This window comes from Drosophila teissieri, chromosome 3R, assembly GCF_016746235.2.
Source record: "Drosophila teissieri strain GT53w chromosome 3R, Prin_Dtei_1.1, whole genome shotgun sequence".
In the NCBI taxonomy this organism is placed as follows: domain Eukaryota; kingdom Metazoa; phylum Arthropoda; class Insecta; order Diptera; family Drosophilidae; genus Drosophila; species Drosophila teissieri.
The window spans coordinates 27,049,360-27,068,706 of NC_053032.1; the positions used below are offsets into that span (position 1 = coordinate 27,049,360).

The 19,347-nt window shown below is 42.8% G+C and overlaps 2 protein-coding genes and 2 non-coding genes across 5 annotated transcripts; all 4 read right to left on the reverse strand.

Annotated features, from left to right (window-relative positions):
• Window positions 1–6,767: 6,767 nt before the first annotated feature.
• On the reverse strand, window positions 6,768–8,434 carry LOC122621162 (putative odorant receptor 85e). Its single transcript, XM_043798924.1, has 3 exons — window positions 7,647–8,434; window positions 6,904–7,444; window positions 6,768–6,842 (listed from the first exon to the last, which is right to left on the reverse strand). Exons 1-3 carry the CDS (start codon window positions 8,432–8,434, stop codon window positions 6,768–6,770), a joined length of 1,404 nt encoding a protein of 467 aa, XP_043654859.1.
• A 6,385-nt stretch (window positions 8,435–14,819) lies between these two features.
• On the reverse strand, window positions 14,820–14,912 carry Trnay-gua. Its single transcript has 2 exons — window positions 14,876–14,912; window positions 14,820–14,855 (listed from the first exon to the last, which is right to left on the reverse strand). It is a non-coding gene; the product is annotated as a tRNA-Tyr (tRNA).
• Window positions 14,913–15,174: 262 nt separating this feature from the next.
• On the reverse strand, window positions 15,175–15,267 carry Trnay-gua. The gene is made up of 2 exons: window positions 15,231–15,267; window positions 15,175–15,210 (listed from the first exon to the last, which is right to left on the reverse strand). It is a non-coding gene; the product is annotated as a tRNA-Tyr (tRNA).
• Window positions 15,268–15,838: 571 nt separating this feature from the next.
• On the reverse strand, window positions 15,839–17,831 carry LOC122620880 (probable cytochrome P450 313b1). 2 transcript variants are annotated; one of them, XM_043798552.1, is made up of 7 exons: window positions 17,678–17,831; window positions 17,233–17,622; window positions 17,109–17,178; window positions 16,931–17,057; window positions 16,699–16,878; window positions 16,036–16,648; window positions 15,839–15,980 (listed from the first exon to the last, which is right to left on the reverse strand). In XM_043798552.1, exons 1-6 carry the CDS (start codon window positions 17,829–17,831, stop codon window positions 16,061–16,063), a joined length of 1,509 nt encoding a protein of 502 aa, XP_043654487.1. In that variant the 3' UTR covers window positions 15,839–15,980; window positions 16,036–16,060. The 2 variants fall into 2 exon arrangements, with proteins under 2 accessions (XP_043654487.1, XP_043654486.1); XM_043798551.1 differs by having other exon boundaries at window positions 15,953–16,648.
• Window positions 17,832–19,347: the final 1,516 nt, after the last annotated feature.

The following is a 19,347-nucleotide window of genomic DNA, read 5'->3' on the forward strand; positions in this document are numbered from 1 at the left end:
AAATATTTTTTCCACTTCATTGAATCCTTGGCAGGAGCAGGTCGCTTCCCAGTCTCAAAGTGTCGCACTCGGGGAACTTCATTGAACTTTAATGGCAGGCCGTCGGGCAAACAACAAAGCCAGGCCGTCAGAGACACTCGATGGACCTGGCTGTAACCCAACTTCCCTTTCTCCTATCACCTTCCGCTGATTCTGCAACATATGTATGTTTGCTCGTTTGGGCCAAGAAAATAAAAAACTAACCTTACAGTGGCCCAAATACCTGGGAAAAGTTTTAGGAACTCATTTTAGGGCCGCAAAATGCAAAGAGTGTAAATGGCCGGCTATCAAAAACTTTCTTTGTTGTTTCCTTCGCTGGTACATTGTACATTTCTTCATTCATAGAACACTTTAGCTTTCAAAAGTGATTTCCCTAGCAAAAGCATTCCGGGAAAATCCACCTTCAGGGTTGTTTAAATCATATCAACTATTTTTCCCTGACCACTACCAACAGCTTTTCAACTTTATTGGTCTGATTAAAAAGTTGAAGGGCTCTTATAGTTACTAAACGGCAAAATACATACACAATAGACGAGTTTTGATAGTAGAAAATACTCAACCACACATGGCATGAAACCATTGTCCGAAGCACATAAGACCTAGAACAACTTCACAATAGCATAAGTTTAAAACGAATTTAAAACCAACTCACACAGCACAGTAAATATAACTTGTAATAGATGTTTTGAAAGCGAATTATGCACTACCCACTAAGAAGATAGAACTCTGTAAATTGTAGATTGATTAATCACTGATTTAATACGATAAATCAGGAAAGGGGAGCATTGTGACAAAACGCTTTTACCAGTAGTTATAAGGAGTGGCACTTAGCAGTGGCCAACTCTGGACCTAAACTGACCTATGGAATAAGTAACTCTTGTAAATACTTCAACCGAACAACAATAACACCCTTGGGGCAATCAAGTTGTGTATTATTCGTGTTTAGTCTAAGGACCGGATGATTGGATGAGTAGAAAAACCCGTCAAGCCCTGCCCTGATTAGATTAGATTGTAGTGTAGCTTGATGGGGATGTTTTGTGATTTGTCGACAGATGGAACATGTTTACTATTGAATAACTAACTATCAAAACACCTCCAACAATGGACAATGAAAAGCCGAGAGCATTTTTTGAGGGTTCAAACTTACGGTTTCCACAGAGCGAAACTTTCGAATTTGTAAAAGAATTTAGAACACCCAAACCGAAACCAAGCCTAAGTTGCTTGCGTGTTTTACATGGATATTTAACAAAAAGCAGCTGAACTAATCAAAATTGCTTTCACTGATGCAACAAACATAAAAACATATTAATAAAAAAGTCTAAATAGCCCGAAATGACATATCCCCGTGTATAAGTGTGTATTTTATGATAGAGCCATAGCGTATCCTTCCTAATCTAAGTCAAAGACACTGAAACGTAGATAAAGAAATATGTGAAACATATTAGCTATAATGTTTTATGATTTGTACAACTGTTTTCTGATTGTATTCGGTTTGTATTAAATGTGCATTACATAAATTGCCCACTGCGTTTTATTGGAAAAATGTTCTTTGCAAAATGAATGAAATGTAAATGGTAATGCTGATTGGGTTGCCAGTCAATCGAAACTACGTTTTATCTCAAAGGAAGCGCTTATATGCACCTCAGAAAGCTCCACATTAATATCCAAATGGAATTCCACTTAATTAAGCTGCGAACTGCCTTGAAAGCATGCAAATTTTGCTACTAAATATATATTCCACTTTAAACGTACTTTAAGTGGAAAACGTTTTAAAATTTAAGTGAATGGTAAGTAAGGAACCTTTTTTGTCTGAAGTATTCGAATAGCAACTGTGCATTTGTTAACCCTTTTCTAAGAACCATTCTCGTACTATAATTGGTAGTGATCCAGGTTTAGATGGGTAAAACAAAAATAGAACATTTTCCTTAGACAGCCTAATGGCACATCTGCAATGCAAACTTCATTTCTGTTGTCCACTCAACAAATATTGCGTATACGACCAGTTGGTCTGTGTGAACCGCATTCATTTGCAGTGTGGGCGGCACTTAAAAGACAAGCCAAACAGAAACGAGCTTGGTGCATTATCCTCACAAGTTCAACGATAAAATGATAATTATGCCCGGCCACTTGACAAATTAATGCACGCTAATGCGGCACAAATTTCGTACTTCAAGAGGCCGTTGAATTTTGCAAAGTGCGCACAGAAAATCCCCCCAACAAAGTAGCAAGTCTAAACCGACTAACAAAAAAAAACCCGTAAAAAGTGAGCAAAGTCAAAATTGCGACTACTCAGCGTCTGTTAATTTTATTTGCAGCTTTAAGGGCTCGTAAAGTAGCGCGGAAAAAAGCGTAGAGGCCGTTTAATGGATTCCCTTTGGCCCTTCGCTCCTCTTCAAGCTGGCTAAAAAAAAAAGGTACCCTGCTCTTGAGAAAAAGTTACCATAATAAACAGTTTTTGCGCGATGCGACAACGCCGACAACTTGAAATTTTTGGCCAAGAGCGCCTGCGGGTAGGCAGCAAAAAAAATGCAAAAAGAAATGGAAAGCATTTCCGAAACTGTGTGAAGCACTTGCATGCGCTCTCAATCTGCATATGTGTGCGAGCTCAAAGGTGCTGGTGATAATAGTTCTTTTTTCTCGCAAATATTTGCGAATGCAAAAGCGGTTTTTGCGAAAAGTGCGGTGAGGGGGTGAGGTTGTTGCTGCACTTAAGTCTGCGGGCCTACAATCAAGCGGCGAGCGGAAAAAACCCACTCACATTCTGTTTGTTCATTGGTCGCACATATCAGCGAAACAACAAAGGAAAGTGAAGCCGTAGTTGGTGTTTAAATATTTTTGTTTCCCCAATAAAAAACACCGGTTAAACTTCGTTGAGCGACTTATTAATACCCTACTAAGGAGAGAAATACACTGGTATTTACATACTTATGATATACATGATAGTACAGCACCATCAATTGAAAAATAGGTTATCCATAAGAACTCACTTTGCATTAAAAGTAGGAACCTGAAATCAGCTTTAGCGCACCACTTGGATTTGAGTGGCAAGACTGATTGTGTAACAGGATTTCGCAGTGCTTAAGTTCAATTGCCAACAAATTGTGTGCACTTTCTGTCGCACTGCAGGGTATGAAAAGCCTCAGTTGTTGCAGTTTCCCATTTACCATTGGCTTTCAACCAAATGGACATGCAATCCTACACACACATATATATATATATATATATATATATATATTATATTGCAGCTGGGAAGTGGGGAAAGCATGCCACCTGCCATGAAAACTGTATACATTGATTGCATTGATTTATGGCCCAGATGCTGTTCCATGCGGCTTGTTGCGCACTTTATGGCCATTTCGATTGGCTCTTTGCATCAGCAAAAACGGCTGAATTGGAATGCCGTTCCTCCTGCCAAGTGCCGTTCTTCCATTCTGCAACAATTTAAAGCCGCTTTGTGGCAGAAAGCCAGCCAGAAACCCAGGCCCACGCACGGGCCCACAAGAGCCAACTCACAAGGACCATAGTCACATTATGTGGAATCACATTCAAATGGCAAGGCGCTGACAATAGGCGGATGATTTCGAAAGATGCGGCTGAATGCCGCATTACACTGCTCTTGATTTTCAACATTTTGGGTGTGCTGAGAACGTGATGAAGTATAAAAGGGCAGTTGCAACCATTTTTCTGAAATTGTTCCATAAATATACCGAGTGTTTATTACCTGCAACTAGTTTTTATTCGATATTTTAACCACCACCAGAGCTAAGATGTGGCAGGGTGCAAATCTGCATGAGGCTAATTGAAAGGCTGCATCTGAGTGTGCGTGACAAATTGCCGAGCTGGTAAAGAAGCCGTTAACAAGGATATCCACTCACCGGCAATCCGTAATGGGAAATTATGGGCGACTTTGTTTTGCTTCAGTCTGCGTGAGTGTGTGTGTGTGTGTGTGTGTGTGCCTTTCGGGGAGGAGGTCCTTTTGTCCCGGAGACAGGCGAATGGCCGTTGGCTGAATCGTTTGCAATTTATGTGACAGCATCAGAGAGGCAAAGGCAAACAGCCACACACAAAACCCTATTTACCTTTATGTCTGCCGCCTGACATTGCTACATGCGACATGTTGCACAATCCGATGGCAATTGGGCTCTGAATTTCACAATTACTCGCCCAGCTGCGGACGGCACGCAAATGTAATATGAAGTAATAATGAAATTAGCAAACAACGGACGAGCTCTTTGACATCAGCAGGGCTGTCCTGATTAGATTACCTCTCCCCATAATGATGTTGATGGAATGGCAATTTGGCAGGTGCCTGGCTGCTCCTTTGCTGAGGTGTGAATTGAATCGGAGTTCATGGGATCACAGCTCAGGTGGGCATTTATAATGACTTTAAATAATTGCATTTTGCCTCCTAGTAGCTAATGTTTCCTCACCAATTCATTTAAATAGATGTGTTGAAGGAGAATGCTTTAGCAAGCTTGCAGCGTAAGCGCTGTAGATTTTTATAAATTGTAAGCTAGTCATTAGAATGTTTTGAAATCAAAATAGTCGCCATCGTTGACAGCTGTCGTTTGGTTTGCTCAAGCATAAATTGCAATTTGGTGCTGGCGATAATATTGATTGCTTTCAATTAAAATACCGCCAGCTGACTGCCGAAAAAGTTGACACGGCATGCCTTTGTGTTAATTTAATTTCAGGAGCCCTACTACTTCAAAGTTGTCGACTGCGGGGCCAAAGTGCCAGGATATTGACAGCAATGCCTGCGGCTAGATCCTGTCAATTCTATGCGGGCACAGTTTTCGTTGGCCCCATGCCAGTCCGCTGACAGGACGACAGCCAGGATCCGAGTGGAAATTCTGTTTTCATTCAACCACTTAACTTTAATTCACTCAGTTGAAGCTACGGCTTAAAATCGAATTATTTTCTTTACACACGCGTTCAAGTTTTTATGTAAAGCTAATGGGTCAAACGAAATTAAAGACCACTAACGTGCTCCTTTAAATCCTTTGCAATTTACAGGCACGCAAATGTAAGCCCCTTTGGTGCATTTTTTATGAATAAATAAAATAAATTGTCGAGCTCAACTGGATATTTTAATGGAAATAATTAAAGGCCGTTTTTCCTCATTATTAAAGTATTTGTGTTTGACCAACTTTAATTAAATTTGTTCCATTTTTTAATAATATTCTTATCAGGAAAGACACATTTTTCCAATATTGACGAATTCCTTTGATTAGCATTTTAATGAGCCACCGCCCAGTGAGATAGATCCTTGCTGATGCGTCCAATGATTCCAGATGGCCGGATTTATCCGGGCAATCATGGCGCCAGCTTATGTCTCCATTTACGGACTTTGGTCGATGGGCGATGCAAATGCTCCTGCCATTGAATGCATTATTTTTCCAGCTAATACCATAGAGACCATGGAGGCCACTTGGGCAGTGTGCTTGACCTTGCCCCCTTGCCGATGCCTCGATGTCCTGCCTCGCTCCTCCCGTTGCCATGGCATCGAGTGGCATTTGTGGGGGAAATATGGCAGAACATTTGTCTGCGGACCGGCAAGCTCAACTGTGCAGTGCGCTTATCAAATATCGTGTAATATAAATGTCCTGCTGGCTCTGCGCGTAGACACGCATAAAGGTAGTTAGCGTGGAGAGGAAGCGGAAGTGGAGAAAGTGAAAGGCATTTCCGCTGACGAAACCGAACCGAGCGAACCGAGCACAAAAAGCACAATACAAAGAGCGAACAAAAAGGTAATCATCTAAGCGCTATGGGTGCCCAAAGTAGGCGGCAAAAACTGAAACAAATGAGTCCCTATAAATACACACGTAGCAATGCCCCCCCGCCTATTCACATGCCTCATACCTCATTCCTCATTCCACATGCCCCATTTCGCATTTCCCGCTTTCCCGGCACCGCCAACCATTTATCCACCCGGATCCAAAGTTATAGCAAGTCAGTGAGCAAAGAATGAGAACTTTTTGCTATGTGGGTGTGGGTGTGGGTGTCTGGGTATTTTGTCTGTGTCTGTGACACAATGAAAAATGCAAAGCGCAAATGAGTTGAAAACTTTGCCATAAGTTTCTGTGCGTACGACGTGCAATCGCAAAATTAAAGTCGACTTTTAGGCGTCTTACAGAATCTGAGAACTTTGCACAACAGATACGCGTAGGACATTACAACAAGGCCCATTTTAAGTGGGTACATTAGCTGGCACTCAAAATTCTGTCAAAGAGAATATTTCTGGGGCCTTTTGCATTTTGGCTTGTTGGAAATACTAGAGACTATTATGACCAATATATGCGTACCATTGGAAAAAGCTTTTAGTGCTTAAATTGAAAAACCAAAACTAATAAATTTGCATGAATGAATGATACACTTTCCTTCACTTATTGCTGGCAGGCTCTAGAAGTACACCTTCCTCTAAAGAGCATCTAATTATCGCCATACAAAGTGCTTATATTTTCAAAACGTGGACTCTGCCCCGAAAACATTTTTGGGGAAAGGGCTGTTTATCAGTGACAAGCCGAAGGCAAAAGAGACATGGGACTTAGAGCCGCTTTTCGCGGAGGTTCCTTGCGACCAAAAGTGAGTGGGACCCTCATCTGGTTGTGTTGCAAAATGTTAAGCAAACATTGGTACGCGGAAACGCAAATATTATTTACATTTTACTCGACTTGTTTTTAATGTGCAAAATAAATATCAACGCCTACGAACGAGTGTGCCCCAGATTAGAGGTCCGATTCCGTCTTCTTGGCAGCCAACTTCTGCAGCAAAGTCAAGAAGCTAAAGGCCTGCGTTATAACCTGAAAACCAAATTCAATTATTTTCAATTCAAATGGTTAGTTTATGAGAAAGGCTCTTTACCGATCTTAGGCGATTCACATCCATCACATAAAACTTGCCGGCAGTCACGTGAACTGCCCGTCGACTATTAACCAGGAAGATGAGGATGTCCTGGCGAATGAAGTGAGCGTGCTTCCACCACGCCCCCCTCCAGAAGGCGTCGCCAGATCGAATGCTATGCCGACTGAGCAGCTCGCCGCAATAGGTGAACATCAGGAGCTCGAAGATGGTCAGTCCCAAGTACTGCAGCTGGTTGACAATGCGCAGGACCTCCCGAGTGCCCGAAACGCCCACGAAGACCAGCAGGCAGAGTTGGATGGTGATCTGCAGGGACTTGACCAGACAATATGGACTGAATAGGTTCTCCAGCTCCTGGGCACAGTGCAGGATGAAGCGATGCAAGCGAACGCATTCCACCAAGGCGTTGTGGAATGCATTGCCCTGGCCAGGACATTTTCGTCCTGCCGCCAACCTCAGCAGATCCGTGGGGTGCTCTTGCAGCAGAGCGTACTGATTTAATTCCCGGGTGGCGTCTCCTAGCAGCAACTCCTCTTGCAGCAAACTAATATAAAAAAGGCACTGGTATTAACTAATTAAAAGTATGCATCTGGCCACAAAGGCAGCAGCTCAGAAAGGATCAGAAAAAAGAACAAACAAAGAGTTGAATTAATTAATGCACTGAAGGTTGAAGCTGTAACTCGTATACAAAACAAGCTGCAAGAACGGAAAGTTCGGAATCAAATGACTGGCGAACAAATACCAACCTCAGGCCATTTACAGACTCCCCGGCCAGCAGCTTGGTGTGGGCATCCAGGTTCTTCAGGCTGCAGTAGAGCACATCGAACTGTCCCAGGAGCAGCAGGCTCAAGGTGACGAACAGGGAGCCCCCGAATGAAAAGGTCATGCCCACGAGGATCTGGCCGAAAAGTTGTGTGGCATAAACCGCGGAATATGTGCCGGGTCCCAGGGCATCGAAGGGATACCAACAATGCAGCGGCAGCATACGGATGCCCATCATCAGTGGCGAAACGCCCCAGAATATCACGCCCAGCAGGCAGGATATCATCCACGCCAGCGTGAAGTTCCTGGACATCCTGTAGACCGCATGGCCACTCACAAAGGTCACACCAGCCAGCGAATGATGGCGATACTCCCGGTTCATGTGCTCCATGTAGGCCAAAAGGCGCCGGGAGCGCAGGGACCAGTAGATGGTGCCGTAGCCCGTGAAAAAGTATATTATGGTCATGGTGAGGGCGTCGGTTATGGCCTGCAGCTCCCCCGTCGGCAGGACATCCAGTGTGGTTTTGGTGAACAGCACACCCAAATGCAGCGACGTAAAAATCACCATGGAACAATAGGCCTTGGCCAGCACCTGGCCCATCATTTCCAGCCGCTTCGGCCACCAGTTGGGCAACCGCGGAGATGGCCGCGTGCCCATCGCCAACTGTTGTCTCATTAGCAGGCGGAAGAGATTCGATTCCCTGGCCGGATCCAGGCTAATATCATACCTGATGTCCGCACTGACATTGCCGTGGAACTGAAGACTGGCCATCGACTGAATTTCGGCTGCCTAATCGAACTGCTTATGGACGCCCAGAGTCTTTTGGGGCTCCTATTTAAAGGACCCGGAATTTATGCATTAATGAGTTTTTAAAAGTTTTCCCCCACCGAGGATGGCAAGGTGTCTGGCTGGGCGTGGCTCATAATTAACCGACTTAATGCCTAATTGCTTCTAAAAGGCAAAGTTGGCGAATATTTCGAAATATATGGCTCAATTTGATCACGAAGTGTTCTTATAAATTATAATTTACAATGGCTTCAAGGATATAGCAAAAATCGATGTTTTATTCGCGTCTGTTTATACTCAATATCAATAACGATGCCTAGATGAATCTGATAAATTAATATATTTTGGAAAAAGATTGAAAAGTTTCTTAAATATTTTGAAACGTTATATTCAATCTTGAATTTAAGTTAATATAGATCATTATAAAACTTATCAGTACTAACATCCTTTAATAATACATATGCAATGTGTCATTTCATTAATTTTCCTAACAAATGCCAAGCTGTATCCACCCATATTTACCCCCTTTTTACATTGTTTCCTTTAATGAAAAACTGAAACCACAACCAATTGACTTATATACATATGCGTTGTTATTTCCAGTGAGCTGTCCTCTCCTACGCATTTTTGCATTACAGACATGCGAAATTGCGAATAACGTCAAACTTGACCTTCGTGACAGAAATATCCTTAAGTATAATTGCCGCGCAATTTGCATTTATTGAATATGAACGTACAAATCCATAGGCCGTATTACGAACGCCTAATTGCCCCCAGACCTCCAGACCTGCGAGGCATGCCACTTTCCACATTCGAGAATCGGCATTGAGGAATCAGGAAAGGAAACGGGTGAAATGGCTCATAGAAAATGCTAATTGCCGAGTGAACTTTGCACACCTTGCAGGTGGCAAAAACCAAACCATATGCTAGCGTGTCGTGATCATGTAAATTAGTTCTGCCGCCGAGCTATTTAATTAGCCCCCAGCGACATGCAATTAAGTGAACAAAATATTTAGCGAGCGGTTCGGGGTTCAAGTTGAAGTTGACAAGTGTATTTGCAGCTTTTGAGCGACCATGGCCATGTCCAATACAAATGCGAACTAATTTAATACCCTGCGGGCTCCATTTTTATTTCCACAAAATTGTTACACACTTTTTGGCATAATGGTGGTCCGAAATGGTCGTCGTTTTGCAGGCCTGCGGGTTTGGTTTATGTCCGATTTATCTCTGGTGCTTGGCAGCTACTTGGCCAAATTGTTGTCGGGCTGTAAATGGCGAAACTTTGGAGCTCCATCTCCGTCCTGCGGCTCCTGGGCAATACGTTTTATATGTAAGTCGATTTCATTATATATGCACGCCCTCCCGTTTCGGAGACCCCGTTTAAAGTTCCTCTTTTTCATTTGCCAGTCTGTCAGCGTGTTCTCACGCATGTCGGAGTGTTGTGTTTCGAGTGAATTTCACCTGCTGTGATTTATTCAATCAACTTGGGCGACGTCCTCGAGCTCTCGAGCTCTCGAGCTGCCTTTATTATTTAGACATCTTTGTTGTCTCTGCCGATGCGCCTTATGCGAGTTTAATGCCACTCGTAGGCCTTCCCAAACTTGGCTGCCACATTTAATCTGCATAATTTTTATGAAAATTACAATGCACAACTCGGGGGGGGAGGACGGCGAATAAGTTAAAATTTTACTCATAGCAAAGGAGAATTACTTTTAAGATGTTCAGCAATCTTGGTGGCGCTTTAATTGCCGTCACACGCGGCGTATGCTTAATAAAAATGTTCATTTCTGCGTTTTAAGTGGTTTTGGTGTAGCAATTTATTGCTTGTTGCAATCTACGTTAAATGTTTTTATAAATATTTATTGAATTTTTAAATTTCGTGTTCATTTACATTATTTATTTAGCTGCCTACATTTTTTTGTAAGCACTCAGTAAAACAAATGGCCGTTTACCCAGATGTATTTGTATTTTAAAGCCAATACATAATCTGTGTTTAAAAAACACTTGTAAGAAAATAAATCAACTTTTGAATATCAACGATTCATATCGGATTATTTATATGCATTTCGGTCAAAAATTGATTGAAATAGTTCGCAGCAAATCCTTTTCCATTTTGAAAACTCCCTTTTTTTTGCACTCATGCACAATTTCAAGTTCGTTTATTTTGTTCATTTCATATTCCCGTAATCCAGCGATAAAATACAATTAACAAAAAAAGAATCCACTCATTTCGCTTTGGAGGCACCTGGCGTATGCACAGTTTTTAATTAAATGTCGCACCGTACATATATGAAAATAAAATATATTCCCCACCACCTGAAAAAATATTTTTAGAGCTTTGCGCCACCTACCCCGCAACCATTCGCAATCCCGCGGATTCGGGATTCCGAGGATCTGGGTGCGATTGCATTGTGCAGCAAACTTTTTAATTAATTGCGCTGGCCAATTTTTCGGCGCGGGCCAAGAGCTGTAATTGCAATTGAGTGTTGCACAGAGCAGATGACCGGATAGCAGAGTGGACCACACGGACATCGCTAATTTGCTGCCATCAGAGGAGCGGGAGTAGCGGAGGGGGCGCGGAAACGGCGGGTCAATCAGTTGGCCATTTGGGTGGCCCAGTCGCCCAGTCGCCCAGTTGGCCAGGTACTAAAGGTTCTCCAGTCACGCGCTCCGCTTGCCTCATGTTTGCTAATTTATGCGGCACTGCAGCCGCAGGGCAACAGTCAACAGCGAGCGGTAAAACTTTCCCAACTGGCACTGAACATGGAGAAACGGTTAATCAGGCAAGCCGGTACTTGGAATACCCTTTCTAAAGATGTACCATGTACCATTCCCAATTTATCACAAGGGTTTTCTAAATTTTCATCTCTTTAGGTCTAAACTCACACTTCAGTACTAGTATTTATCATAAGTTTAACTTATGAATATTAATAATTAATTAAAAATGTATTTAGATAAACATAAACATAGATCTACTTTAGTGCAACAGGTATCTACATGCCTTGAACGATAGACCTTTAGCAAGGGAATAAAAAAGCGACACTGTTGGCAAAGCGGAAAATGAAATGGAAATGAGAAGTGGAAAATGGGAAATGGGTAACAGGAACAGGATCGGAAAAGGTCTGGCTCCTGGCAACGCCTGTCATTGTTTTTGCTGCTCTTGTTCGCGTTTCAAACTTTGCTCACGCCCCGCTGCCGCCGCCCACATTCATTACACATTGATGGCCAAGAGGTCCGACCATTGAGCCACCCAACCACCACCCAATCCTGCCCAGGAACTCCGCCCACTCCTCATCCGCTTTACAGTCGAATGTTGCCTTTTATTTCGTTCGGCCGCTGCACAAAACAATTTGTCAAACAACAAGCGAAAAACTTTCTTCACTCCAGGGAGGTTAAGGTTCAACACATTTCCACTTTTATGAGGGCCCCTTAACCCCACACAGAACCAACCATTTTGAATTGATAGAAAAAGTTTTAGTTGCACTCTAGCCATTTTCCATAATTCATTTCATTTGCATTCAGCACCACTTACGACCAGAATTTGCATAACACCATCAATTTGAAGACTACAGCTAAATTTATATTTTATTTATAAGTAAAACATATACATTGTACATTGGAAATCTTGGCCGTCAACGGGTTAAGTCTGTTTCAGAGGTGAACGGCAATACAGCAGATTCTTTAAACTTTCGTTTAAGTTGGCAACTGATACGATGAACACAAACTGCCGGAGTCCAAATGCTCAACTCGAATAGCTGACATCCCTCGGAGGCTTGACTTAGGAGTCGCACAGTTTGTTAGGCATTTTGTTTGGCAATTTCGTGCTGCCTGGCAAAAAAAAGAAAAGTTTCTAATGCAATTTTGTTAAATATTTTTGCTCTGATTTTGTTTGGCTTCCCCACCCACCTTTCTCCAGCAAATAGTTCGCAGGCCAACGGCAATCAAAATGTACCAACTATAAGCTGTGATGGCGGCAGGCTCTACTTTTATTTTGAGGCAAGTGAAAACTAAACTTTTCGACCTGCCAAATTGAGTTTGGAAGTTGCAAACTGTCTCAACTGGCAGGCCACATATGAGGCTAATTCAATTTGAGGTAAGTGCTGGCACTTTGCCTCCCCCCTCCCCCTGCCACGCCCACCCAAGGCCATCCGAAGTACAATAACAATTAGCATTAACACATTGATGAGGTGCCACCCCGCCACCCCGCCGCCACACCCCACTCCACTCTGCGGCTTGTTGTCCTAGTCAATGTGGCCGGGATTTGCTTTGGCGCGTGTCTCGTAAACGAGAGTAAACTTAATTACAGCCAGGATCTGCAGCAGCAGCAGCACCAGAAGCAGAAGCAGCAGCTGCTTGTTAATGCGGTTTTTGGGGAAATACCCACATATAACTCCCACTCTGGGCTCATACATAGGTATGTGTGTGTGTTTGGTTTATTAGTTACGCCTGGCGGCGGCTCCACAAATGTCTTACTGTAATTAACGCCCACGGCCAGGCAAACAAAAGCCGTCTAAACACACGCGACTGCTAGGCGCTGCATTAACAAAACTCAGCCAAGTGTTACCTGCTTTGCGGTTCAACGGAAATCGGGCCACATTCTTTGCAAGTGTCAAAGGGGAATTACATTTAATTGTGTATGACTAAAACGTTGAATCAAGGCGCAACTAAATTGTGAGTTCCTCAAATGCTAATAAATAGGGGGTATCTAATAAAAGTTCGTTTTAATCTAGGAAATTCTCAATTAATATGTCAATTTTATCGATGTATAAATATTTTAACACTAGAACTCTTCTTTTGTACACCACTTACGGCGGTTAGAAATGTCATAGAATTAGGGTAATTGGACAAAACCAACGAAAACTGAAATGTAAAAAGGTAAAAAACGTTTCGCAGTAGTTCACTAGCTCTAGCCAGCTAATCAGGCTTAGGTGGAATAAGAAATCGTATTTCTGAATGAATCGCCATCCAATTAGGGCACGGAATATGTGCTCATTAAAATCTGATTTCGTATGCAGGCGAACAAAGCCGCCAGTCTGCAAATGAAAGAATCATGTGACGTGGAAATCGGAGACCTTGACTGCAGCTAGATGGCCAACAGGTGAGCAGGTGAGCTGGTGAGCTGGTGAGCTGGTGACCAGGTAAATGGAACAGCAGACAGCCAAGCTGTGGCCAGTCTTGGTATTCGGGCACCTGCCTGCCCTAATATTCAATTAATCACATTATGCAGGCTGTCGACTCGGATTAGCAAACCCGTGGCCGTGTCCCAAGTGTAACACAGTAATCAACCGAAACCGAATCCGAATCCGAATCCGAATCCAAATCCGACTGCAAAGTCCCGGCTTGTTATACAAATAACTGGTGGGCAGTCAATTACGGCGACTGGCCAAGGAAATCCAACTAAATATTTTATTATGAGCCAGCGTTTGTCTTGATTATGCGCCAAGTTGCTGGAGGGGAGCGCAACTAATTGAAAACTTGCAAAAGTTTTTCTCATTAATAATAAGCCAGACCGACCAACAGGAGCCACTGGCGACTATTTGCTTACGGCGCGGAGCGACTCCTCACCAGCGTCCTGCTCTCATCCAGTCATTTTGATTTGTTGTAAATGATTTAATTACTTATTGCAAGGCGCTGGGAAAGCTATTATTAAGTTGGATGCCCGCCAGGCCGCACTAAACACGCGTATTAGATTAATGTTGTGATTACACAGTCATGCCCAACGGTAGATACTTATCCAAATGCTAAGCATTGAGTTTTCGTATAGTATTCCCTATAAATAAGTTAAACATGGTTTATTGCGCTTCAACGGAACTGTAAACTTAGTTTGAAATTTTCTTCATCCTTAGTAATAGACTGCTATTATTTTGTCCATTGCTGTCTGGCACACCGCACTCCATCTCCCGCTGTATTTTGAAGCGTTAACGAGTCGCAATCGCTTATTGCATACTTTTCAGCTTCCGTCGGGGGGCCACCCCCTCTTCATTCCGTATTCCGCAGGATTCACGTTGGCAAGGACGCAGCTCCTGCTATTGAATTATGCATATTTCGTTGCAGGCAGTGGAGCTTGAAGTGAAATGGTGGCTGGAGGCGGGCTGCCCAGACAGCAATCTATTCGTTTGTCGTGAGTTGGTGGCGCGGGGAAACGCTTGGAGCGGGATGGGCGGTAAATAGAATTATTACCTCGGCAAAGTGTTGATAAATTGTATTTGCAACAAGTCAATGATTAAGTTATTTAATACGACAACAACTACGAACCTCGCTGACCAGCAGTCTATATTTTCGTTCGAGTTTCACAACACACTTTCATAATGGTAACTTTCACTTTTGTAACGTTCAAGCACATAATAAAAAAATATTACTGAACAAAAAATCCTTCGAGCCGGATTTGAACCAGCGACCTATGGATTTCTATTGCTTGTTTGCCAACTACAGTCCACCGCTCTACCAACTGAGCTATCGAAGGTCGGTGAGGGGCGCCGTGTTGGGGGGATTCATTTGCTTTCGGAACCATATTAAAAAAAAAAATTTCGTAGTCAGCTAAATTAGCTTATCAGTCAATATATGCTCACCACCTCTGTTTGTTGGAGCCCGGCGGTTTTGTAGTAATAAGACTCCCCCTAAGGTTAAAATGCAAGATAAGCCAAAATCATATCTGTTTTTGTTTCTGAAGTAATTGCAAAATTCGAATAAAACTTAACATACAAAATAAAAAAAATAACAAAAAATCCTTCGAGCCGGATTTGAACCAGCGACCTATGGATTTCTATTGCTTGTTTTCCAACTACAGTCCACCGCTCTACCAACTGAGCTATCGAAGGTTGGAAACTCGGGTGGCCAATGTATGTTTTCTGTATATGTGCGAGCGAGCGAGCGATGGCTGAAGAAACCACTTCGATCTCAACTAATGACGTAGTATCTTGATAAGCAACAAGTTTATAAATAATGCAGACCACAGCCGAGATTTATTTTTATTGGATCACTTATTTTTGTTTGTGTAAATGTTCTGTGTTTCTAGGGAATTACTTTATTATGCATTTAAACCATTTTTCATCCATTTTTGCCAAATTGTATAGATCATTTTTAAATTTTGAACACTATTTTAAGTCTTTTGATGTGATGATATGATATGATATTTTATCTCTTAAGGAACCCAACAATTTTCTAACAATTTTCTTAAGAGGGGGGTATTTCTCCATAAAAAACCGTAATAGTTTTTCAATTGAGCAATGAAAAGTGATGAATCAGCAGAACGGCTCCACCACCTTCGAAATCACCTCCTCAATTACATTGGGGCAGGAACTTTGAACAGCCCTCAACTGCCAGAGATAGCCCACTTGCAACAAGCAGTCTTCGAAGGAATTTAATCAATTATGTTCCGTATACGCAACGTGTGCTGCAAAGTTGTGGGTGAGCTGGAACAAGTGCAAACTGAAATCCATTATAGCCATTTGCAAGCTGGCAATTTGTGCAAGGGGAGGAGATGGTCATCGTTAACGAGGTCAACAGCAAAAGATGAAACAAACTCAATTTCCTACGATGGGAAAATGCAACAAAAATGGCACTTTTAATTGGAAAATTACACCAACCAGTTGTGGGGCATGACCCCCTCTGTTATCTCCGCTCCACGCGGCACAGCGGGTAATTCTTAAGCTTCAGGGAGATATTACCCTTGACCAACAGCTCCTCCAAGCGGGCATCCGTGCTGATTCGATAGCTGCGAAAGATCCTCGCCAGCAGCAATTTCATCAGCATTTGGGCGTACCGGTAGCCGATGCACATGCGCAATCCCTTTGTAAAGGGGATGAAGGCGAAGGGGTGCCTTTGTGGCGAATCCAATCCGAAATGCGCCTCCGGATTGTAGGTACGCGAAAGTGGTCCCCACACCCGTTCATCTCGCTGCATGTTGTAGATATCTATGCCGATCTGGGTGCCACGTGGAATGAGGAACTCCCCGTCATCGCGCTTCAGCTGAATGTCCTGATCTGCTGATCGCAGTACCATTGGCACTGGTGCAAATAGGCGCATGGCCTCGTTGATGACCATTTCAGTGTACTCCAGTCGTTGGAGCTGCTCCAGGGATATGTCGCCAAACGACGGCAGCTCTTTGACCAGTTCTTCGTGCAGCTTCTCCTGGTAGCAGGGATGCATAGCCAGGCAGAGAATGGTAAAGTACAATGCCGTCGATGTGGTCTCGAAAGTCTATAAAATGAGTTGTCATACGTTATTCTCGCTGTATTTTTTTAACCTACCGCTGCAATGGTCACATTCGCCTCATCCCTCACATCCTGCCAACTCAGCTGACCGCGCTCCACATGCTCCCGCACCTGCTCGATGAAAATGGCCTTGGACTTGCCTCTCATCTCCAGTTCGGAACGCTGCTGCTCCGGACTGCCATTGGCGGCCACCACCGAGACTATGGGTTCAAGAAGCTGCCGGAAAAAGAAGCTCACCATGGGTAGAGGGATATGTACTATAGCTAACCTGTTCTATAAACCCGAAAAGTATGCCCACGACCTTTTGCTGCAGGCGAAAAAGTCGGGAACGATGATATATTAGGTCCGGATAAAGCCAAGGTGATAGCATTCGTTTCACACACACTTCGGTCAGGCTAAAGAAAAATATTCATATTAACCATTATTGTGCAATCCTTTTAACTAACCCATTATATGCTTTAAATATGGCTATAGATCCGTCGTGCTGGAAGTTCATTTTCTTGCCCATCGTTGTCTCTACAAGTAATTCCGATGAAATATAAACGACTGAAAACCCATGTAGATACTCACGGCATGCTGCTTCCAAAACGATTTTCTTGAGGATTTGGTAAATTTCCAGCCGCTTACCATGCTGCACTCCCTCAAGCTCCAGCTTCTGCAGAAGGACCTCGGCTTCGGCATTAAAAATGGGCAGGAAGTTGCTGAGAATCTGGCGTCCAAAGGCGGGATTAATGAGGCGACGATGTTTGTGCCAGCGAGGCGAACTGGACGTGAACAGTCCGTCACCTATGGCCGAACTCATGAAACGGTAGAAATCGCCCTTATTGGTGCAGTGCGCCGAGTTGAGTATCTGTTCAACGCTGAGTGGATCGTTGATGTAGAGGAAACAACTGGTGCCCATCCACGAAATGAAAGGCGCTTTAAACTGTCGCGACAGACCATCCATGTACTGCAAAAAGGCTGTCAAAAATGCCCGGTTACCGAAGGCCTAACGCAAATCCTGTCCAGCTCTTACTCTCCGGGTTCATCATCTGTAAGCCCATGCCTATTAGGGGCCAGCCAATGGGTCCGCGCAACTGCCATGCGACTTTATAATACCTGCGCCGGCTCCACAGAAAGTATATCCATGCCAATAGCAGCCAGGCGATTAAAATAATGCCGGTCAGCATGTCGATGAACCTGGTAGACTGGGAGGCGACCCGTATCCGTAGTCGAAAATTTAATTGCTCCACGCACAACGTTCGACGGCAGACTGAGCTAGCAATTCCCAGCTCTAAGATCCATTCAGGTTTCTATATGTACGAAACACACAATTGTCAATTAATATGCAAATTACAGAAAAAAAAAACGTAAGCCATACTAATTGACAGATTTTATGGAATTATCAGGGAATACACCTTTAAAAAGCAACCTTTTCGATTGGCTTTTCGAACTGAACTCATCTGCCTTTCCTGCTCGCCGCCTCGTATTCTGCCAAAAGTCGGTCAAAGAAGGGGGTTTGTACCTATGTACCTATATTCTTCTAGCTGGGGATTACGCATTTGCGGCTTTAATAGCTCGCTTTCCATGCTCACCGCGTTGTGGGCCGATTCTCGTTTGGGTGGCGATTTTCATTCGAGTCGCGTAGCTTTCAAAATTATGCCAGCCAATGATAATATGCATCAGGTAACAGACAAAATGGGAAATTGATTTTGTTTCAGATACTCTTACCGCTAAAATAATATTAAAGTAAGCCAAACTTAAACCATAAATATAAATAATAAATACTTCTTTGGGATTTGTGAAATGTTTTTGTTTTTATTATTTATTTCAAAGTTTAGTTGCGATGCCCAATCCCCACCCCATTTAAACAGCTATTATTGAGTTTTTGAAATATAATTTGTATTTGCTATTAATATTTTTACAAATTGTTTTATTTGTGGTGTTTTGCCTTTTCAATTTTGTTCAACAGTTCTATGTTATTAATCTGTGTGTATTTTCTTGCCATGACATTGAATAGTTCCCTTTCGGTATTTGGTTATCCTTGTGTAGTTTTAGTTTTGGCCTTCTCGGCCGACTTGACGGGATTATTCATATATAGACTGGTATTGGTATTCAGTAAAACTTAGTGCACTAAGTGTTGAGTGAGCGGCTCCCGATTCCGCAATGGGTTTCATTTAGGATCTGGACCCGAATATTGCGATCCCACAATGTTTCGAAAGTCAGATGTAAGCTAGGTTTAAAAGATTGCAAATATTAATATTGTTGTGGACGTTGCGTTTCCAGTTTTGTCATTGGTTAGATTTAGTTAGATTTAGCTTTAGGTTCTGGCATATTTTAGCAATTTAATGTTATTCAAAGGCCTTGGATCATTGGAAGCCAATTATTGGGGGTTTTTGGTGTTAAATTTCACTTGGGAATTTATTCGGCGATTGACAGACATAAGTACCGTACTTGACTTGCAACTACTTCATAGATTAGTATATATAAATATTTGCCAGTCATATGTCCTTAGTATATCTACCATATATACACAATCCATATGTCCTTGCCGCATCCCCTCGAGGGACGTTTAGTTTTCCTTACTTTACAAATAAATTATACTCCATTTATTGTCAAAAATATTGACGACTCGCGATTGCATTATTCCTGGCATTACACATGAGTTGTATAATATGATTATTATGTTTACCTCTAGTCTTATCA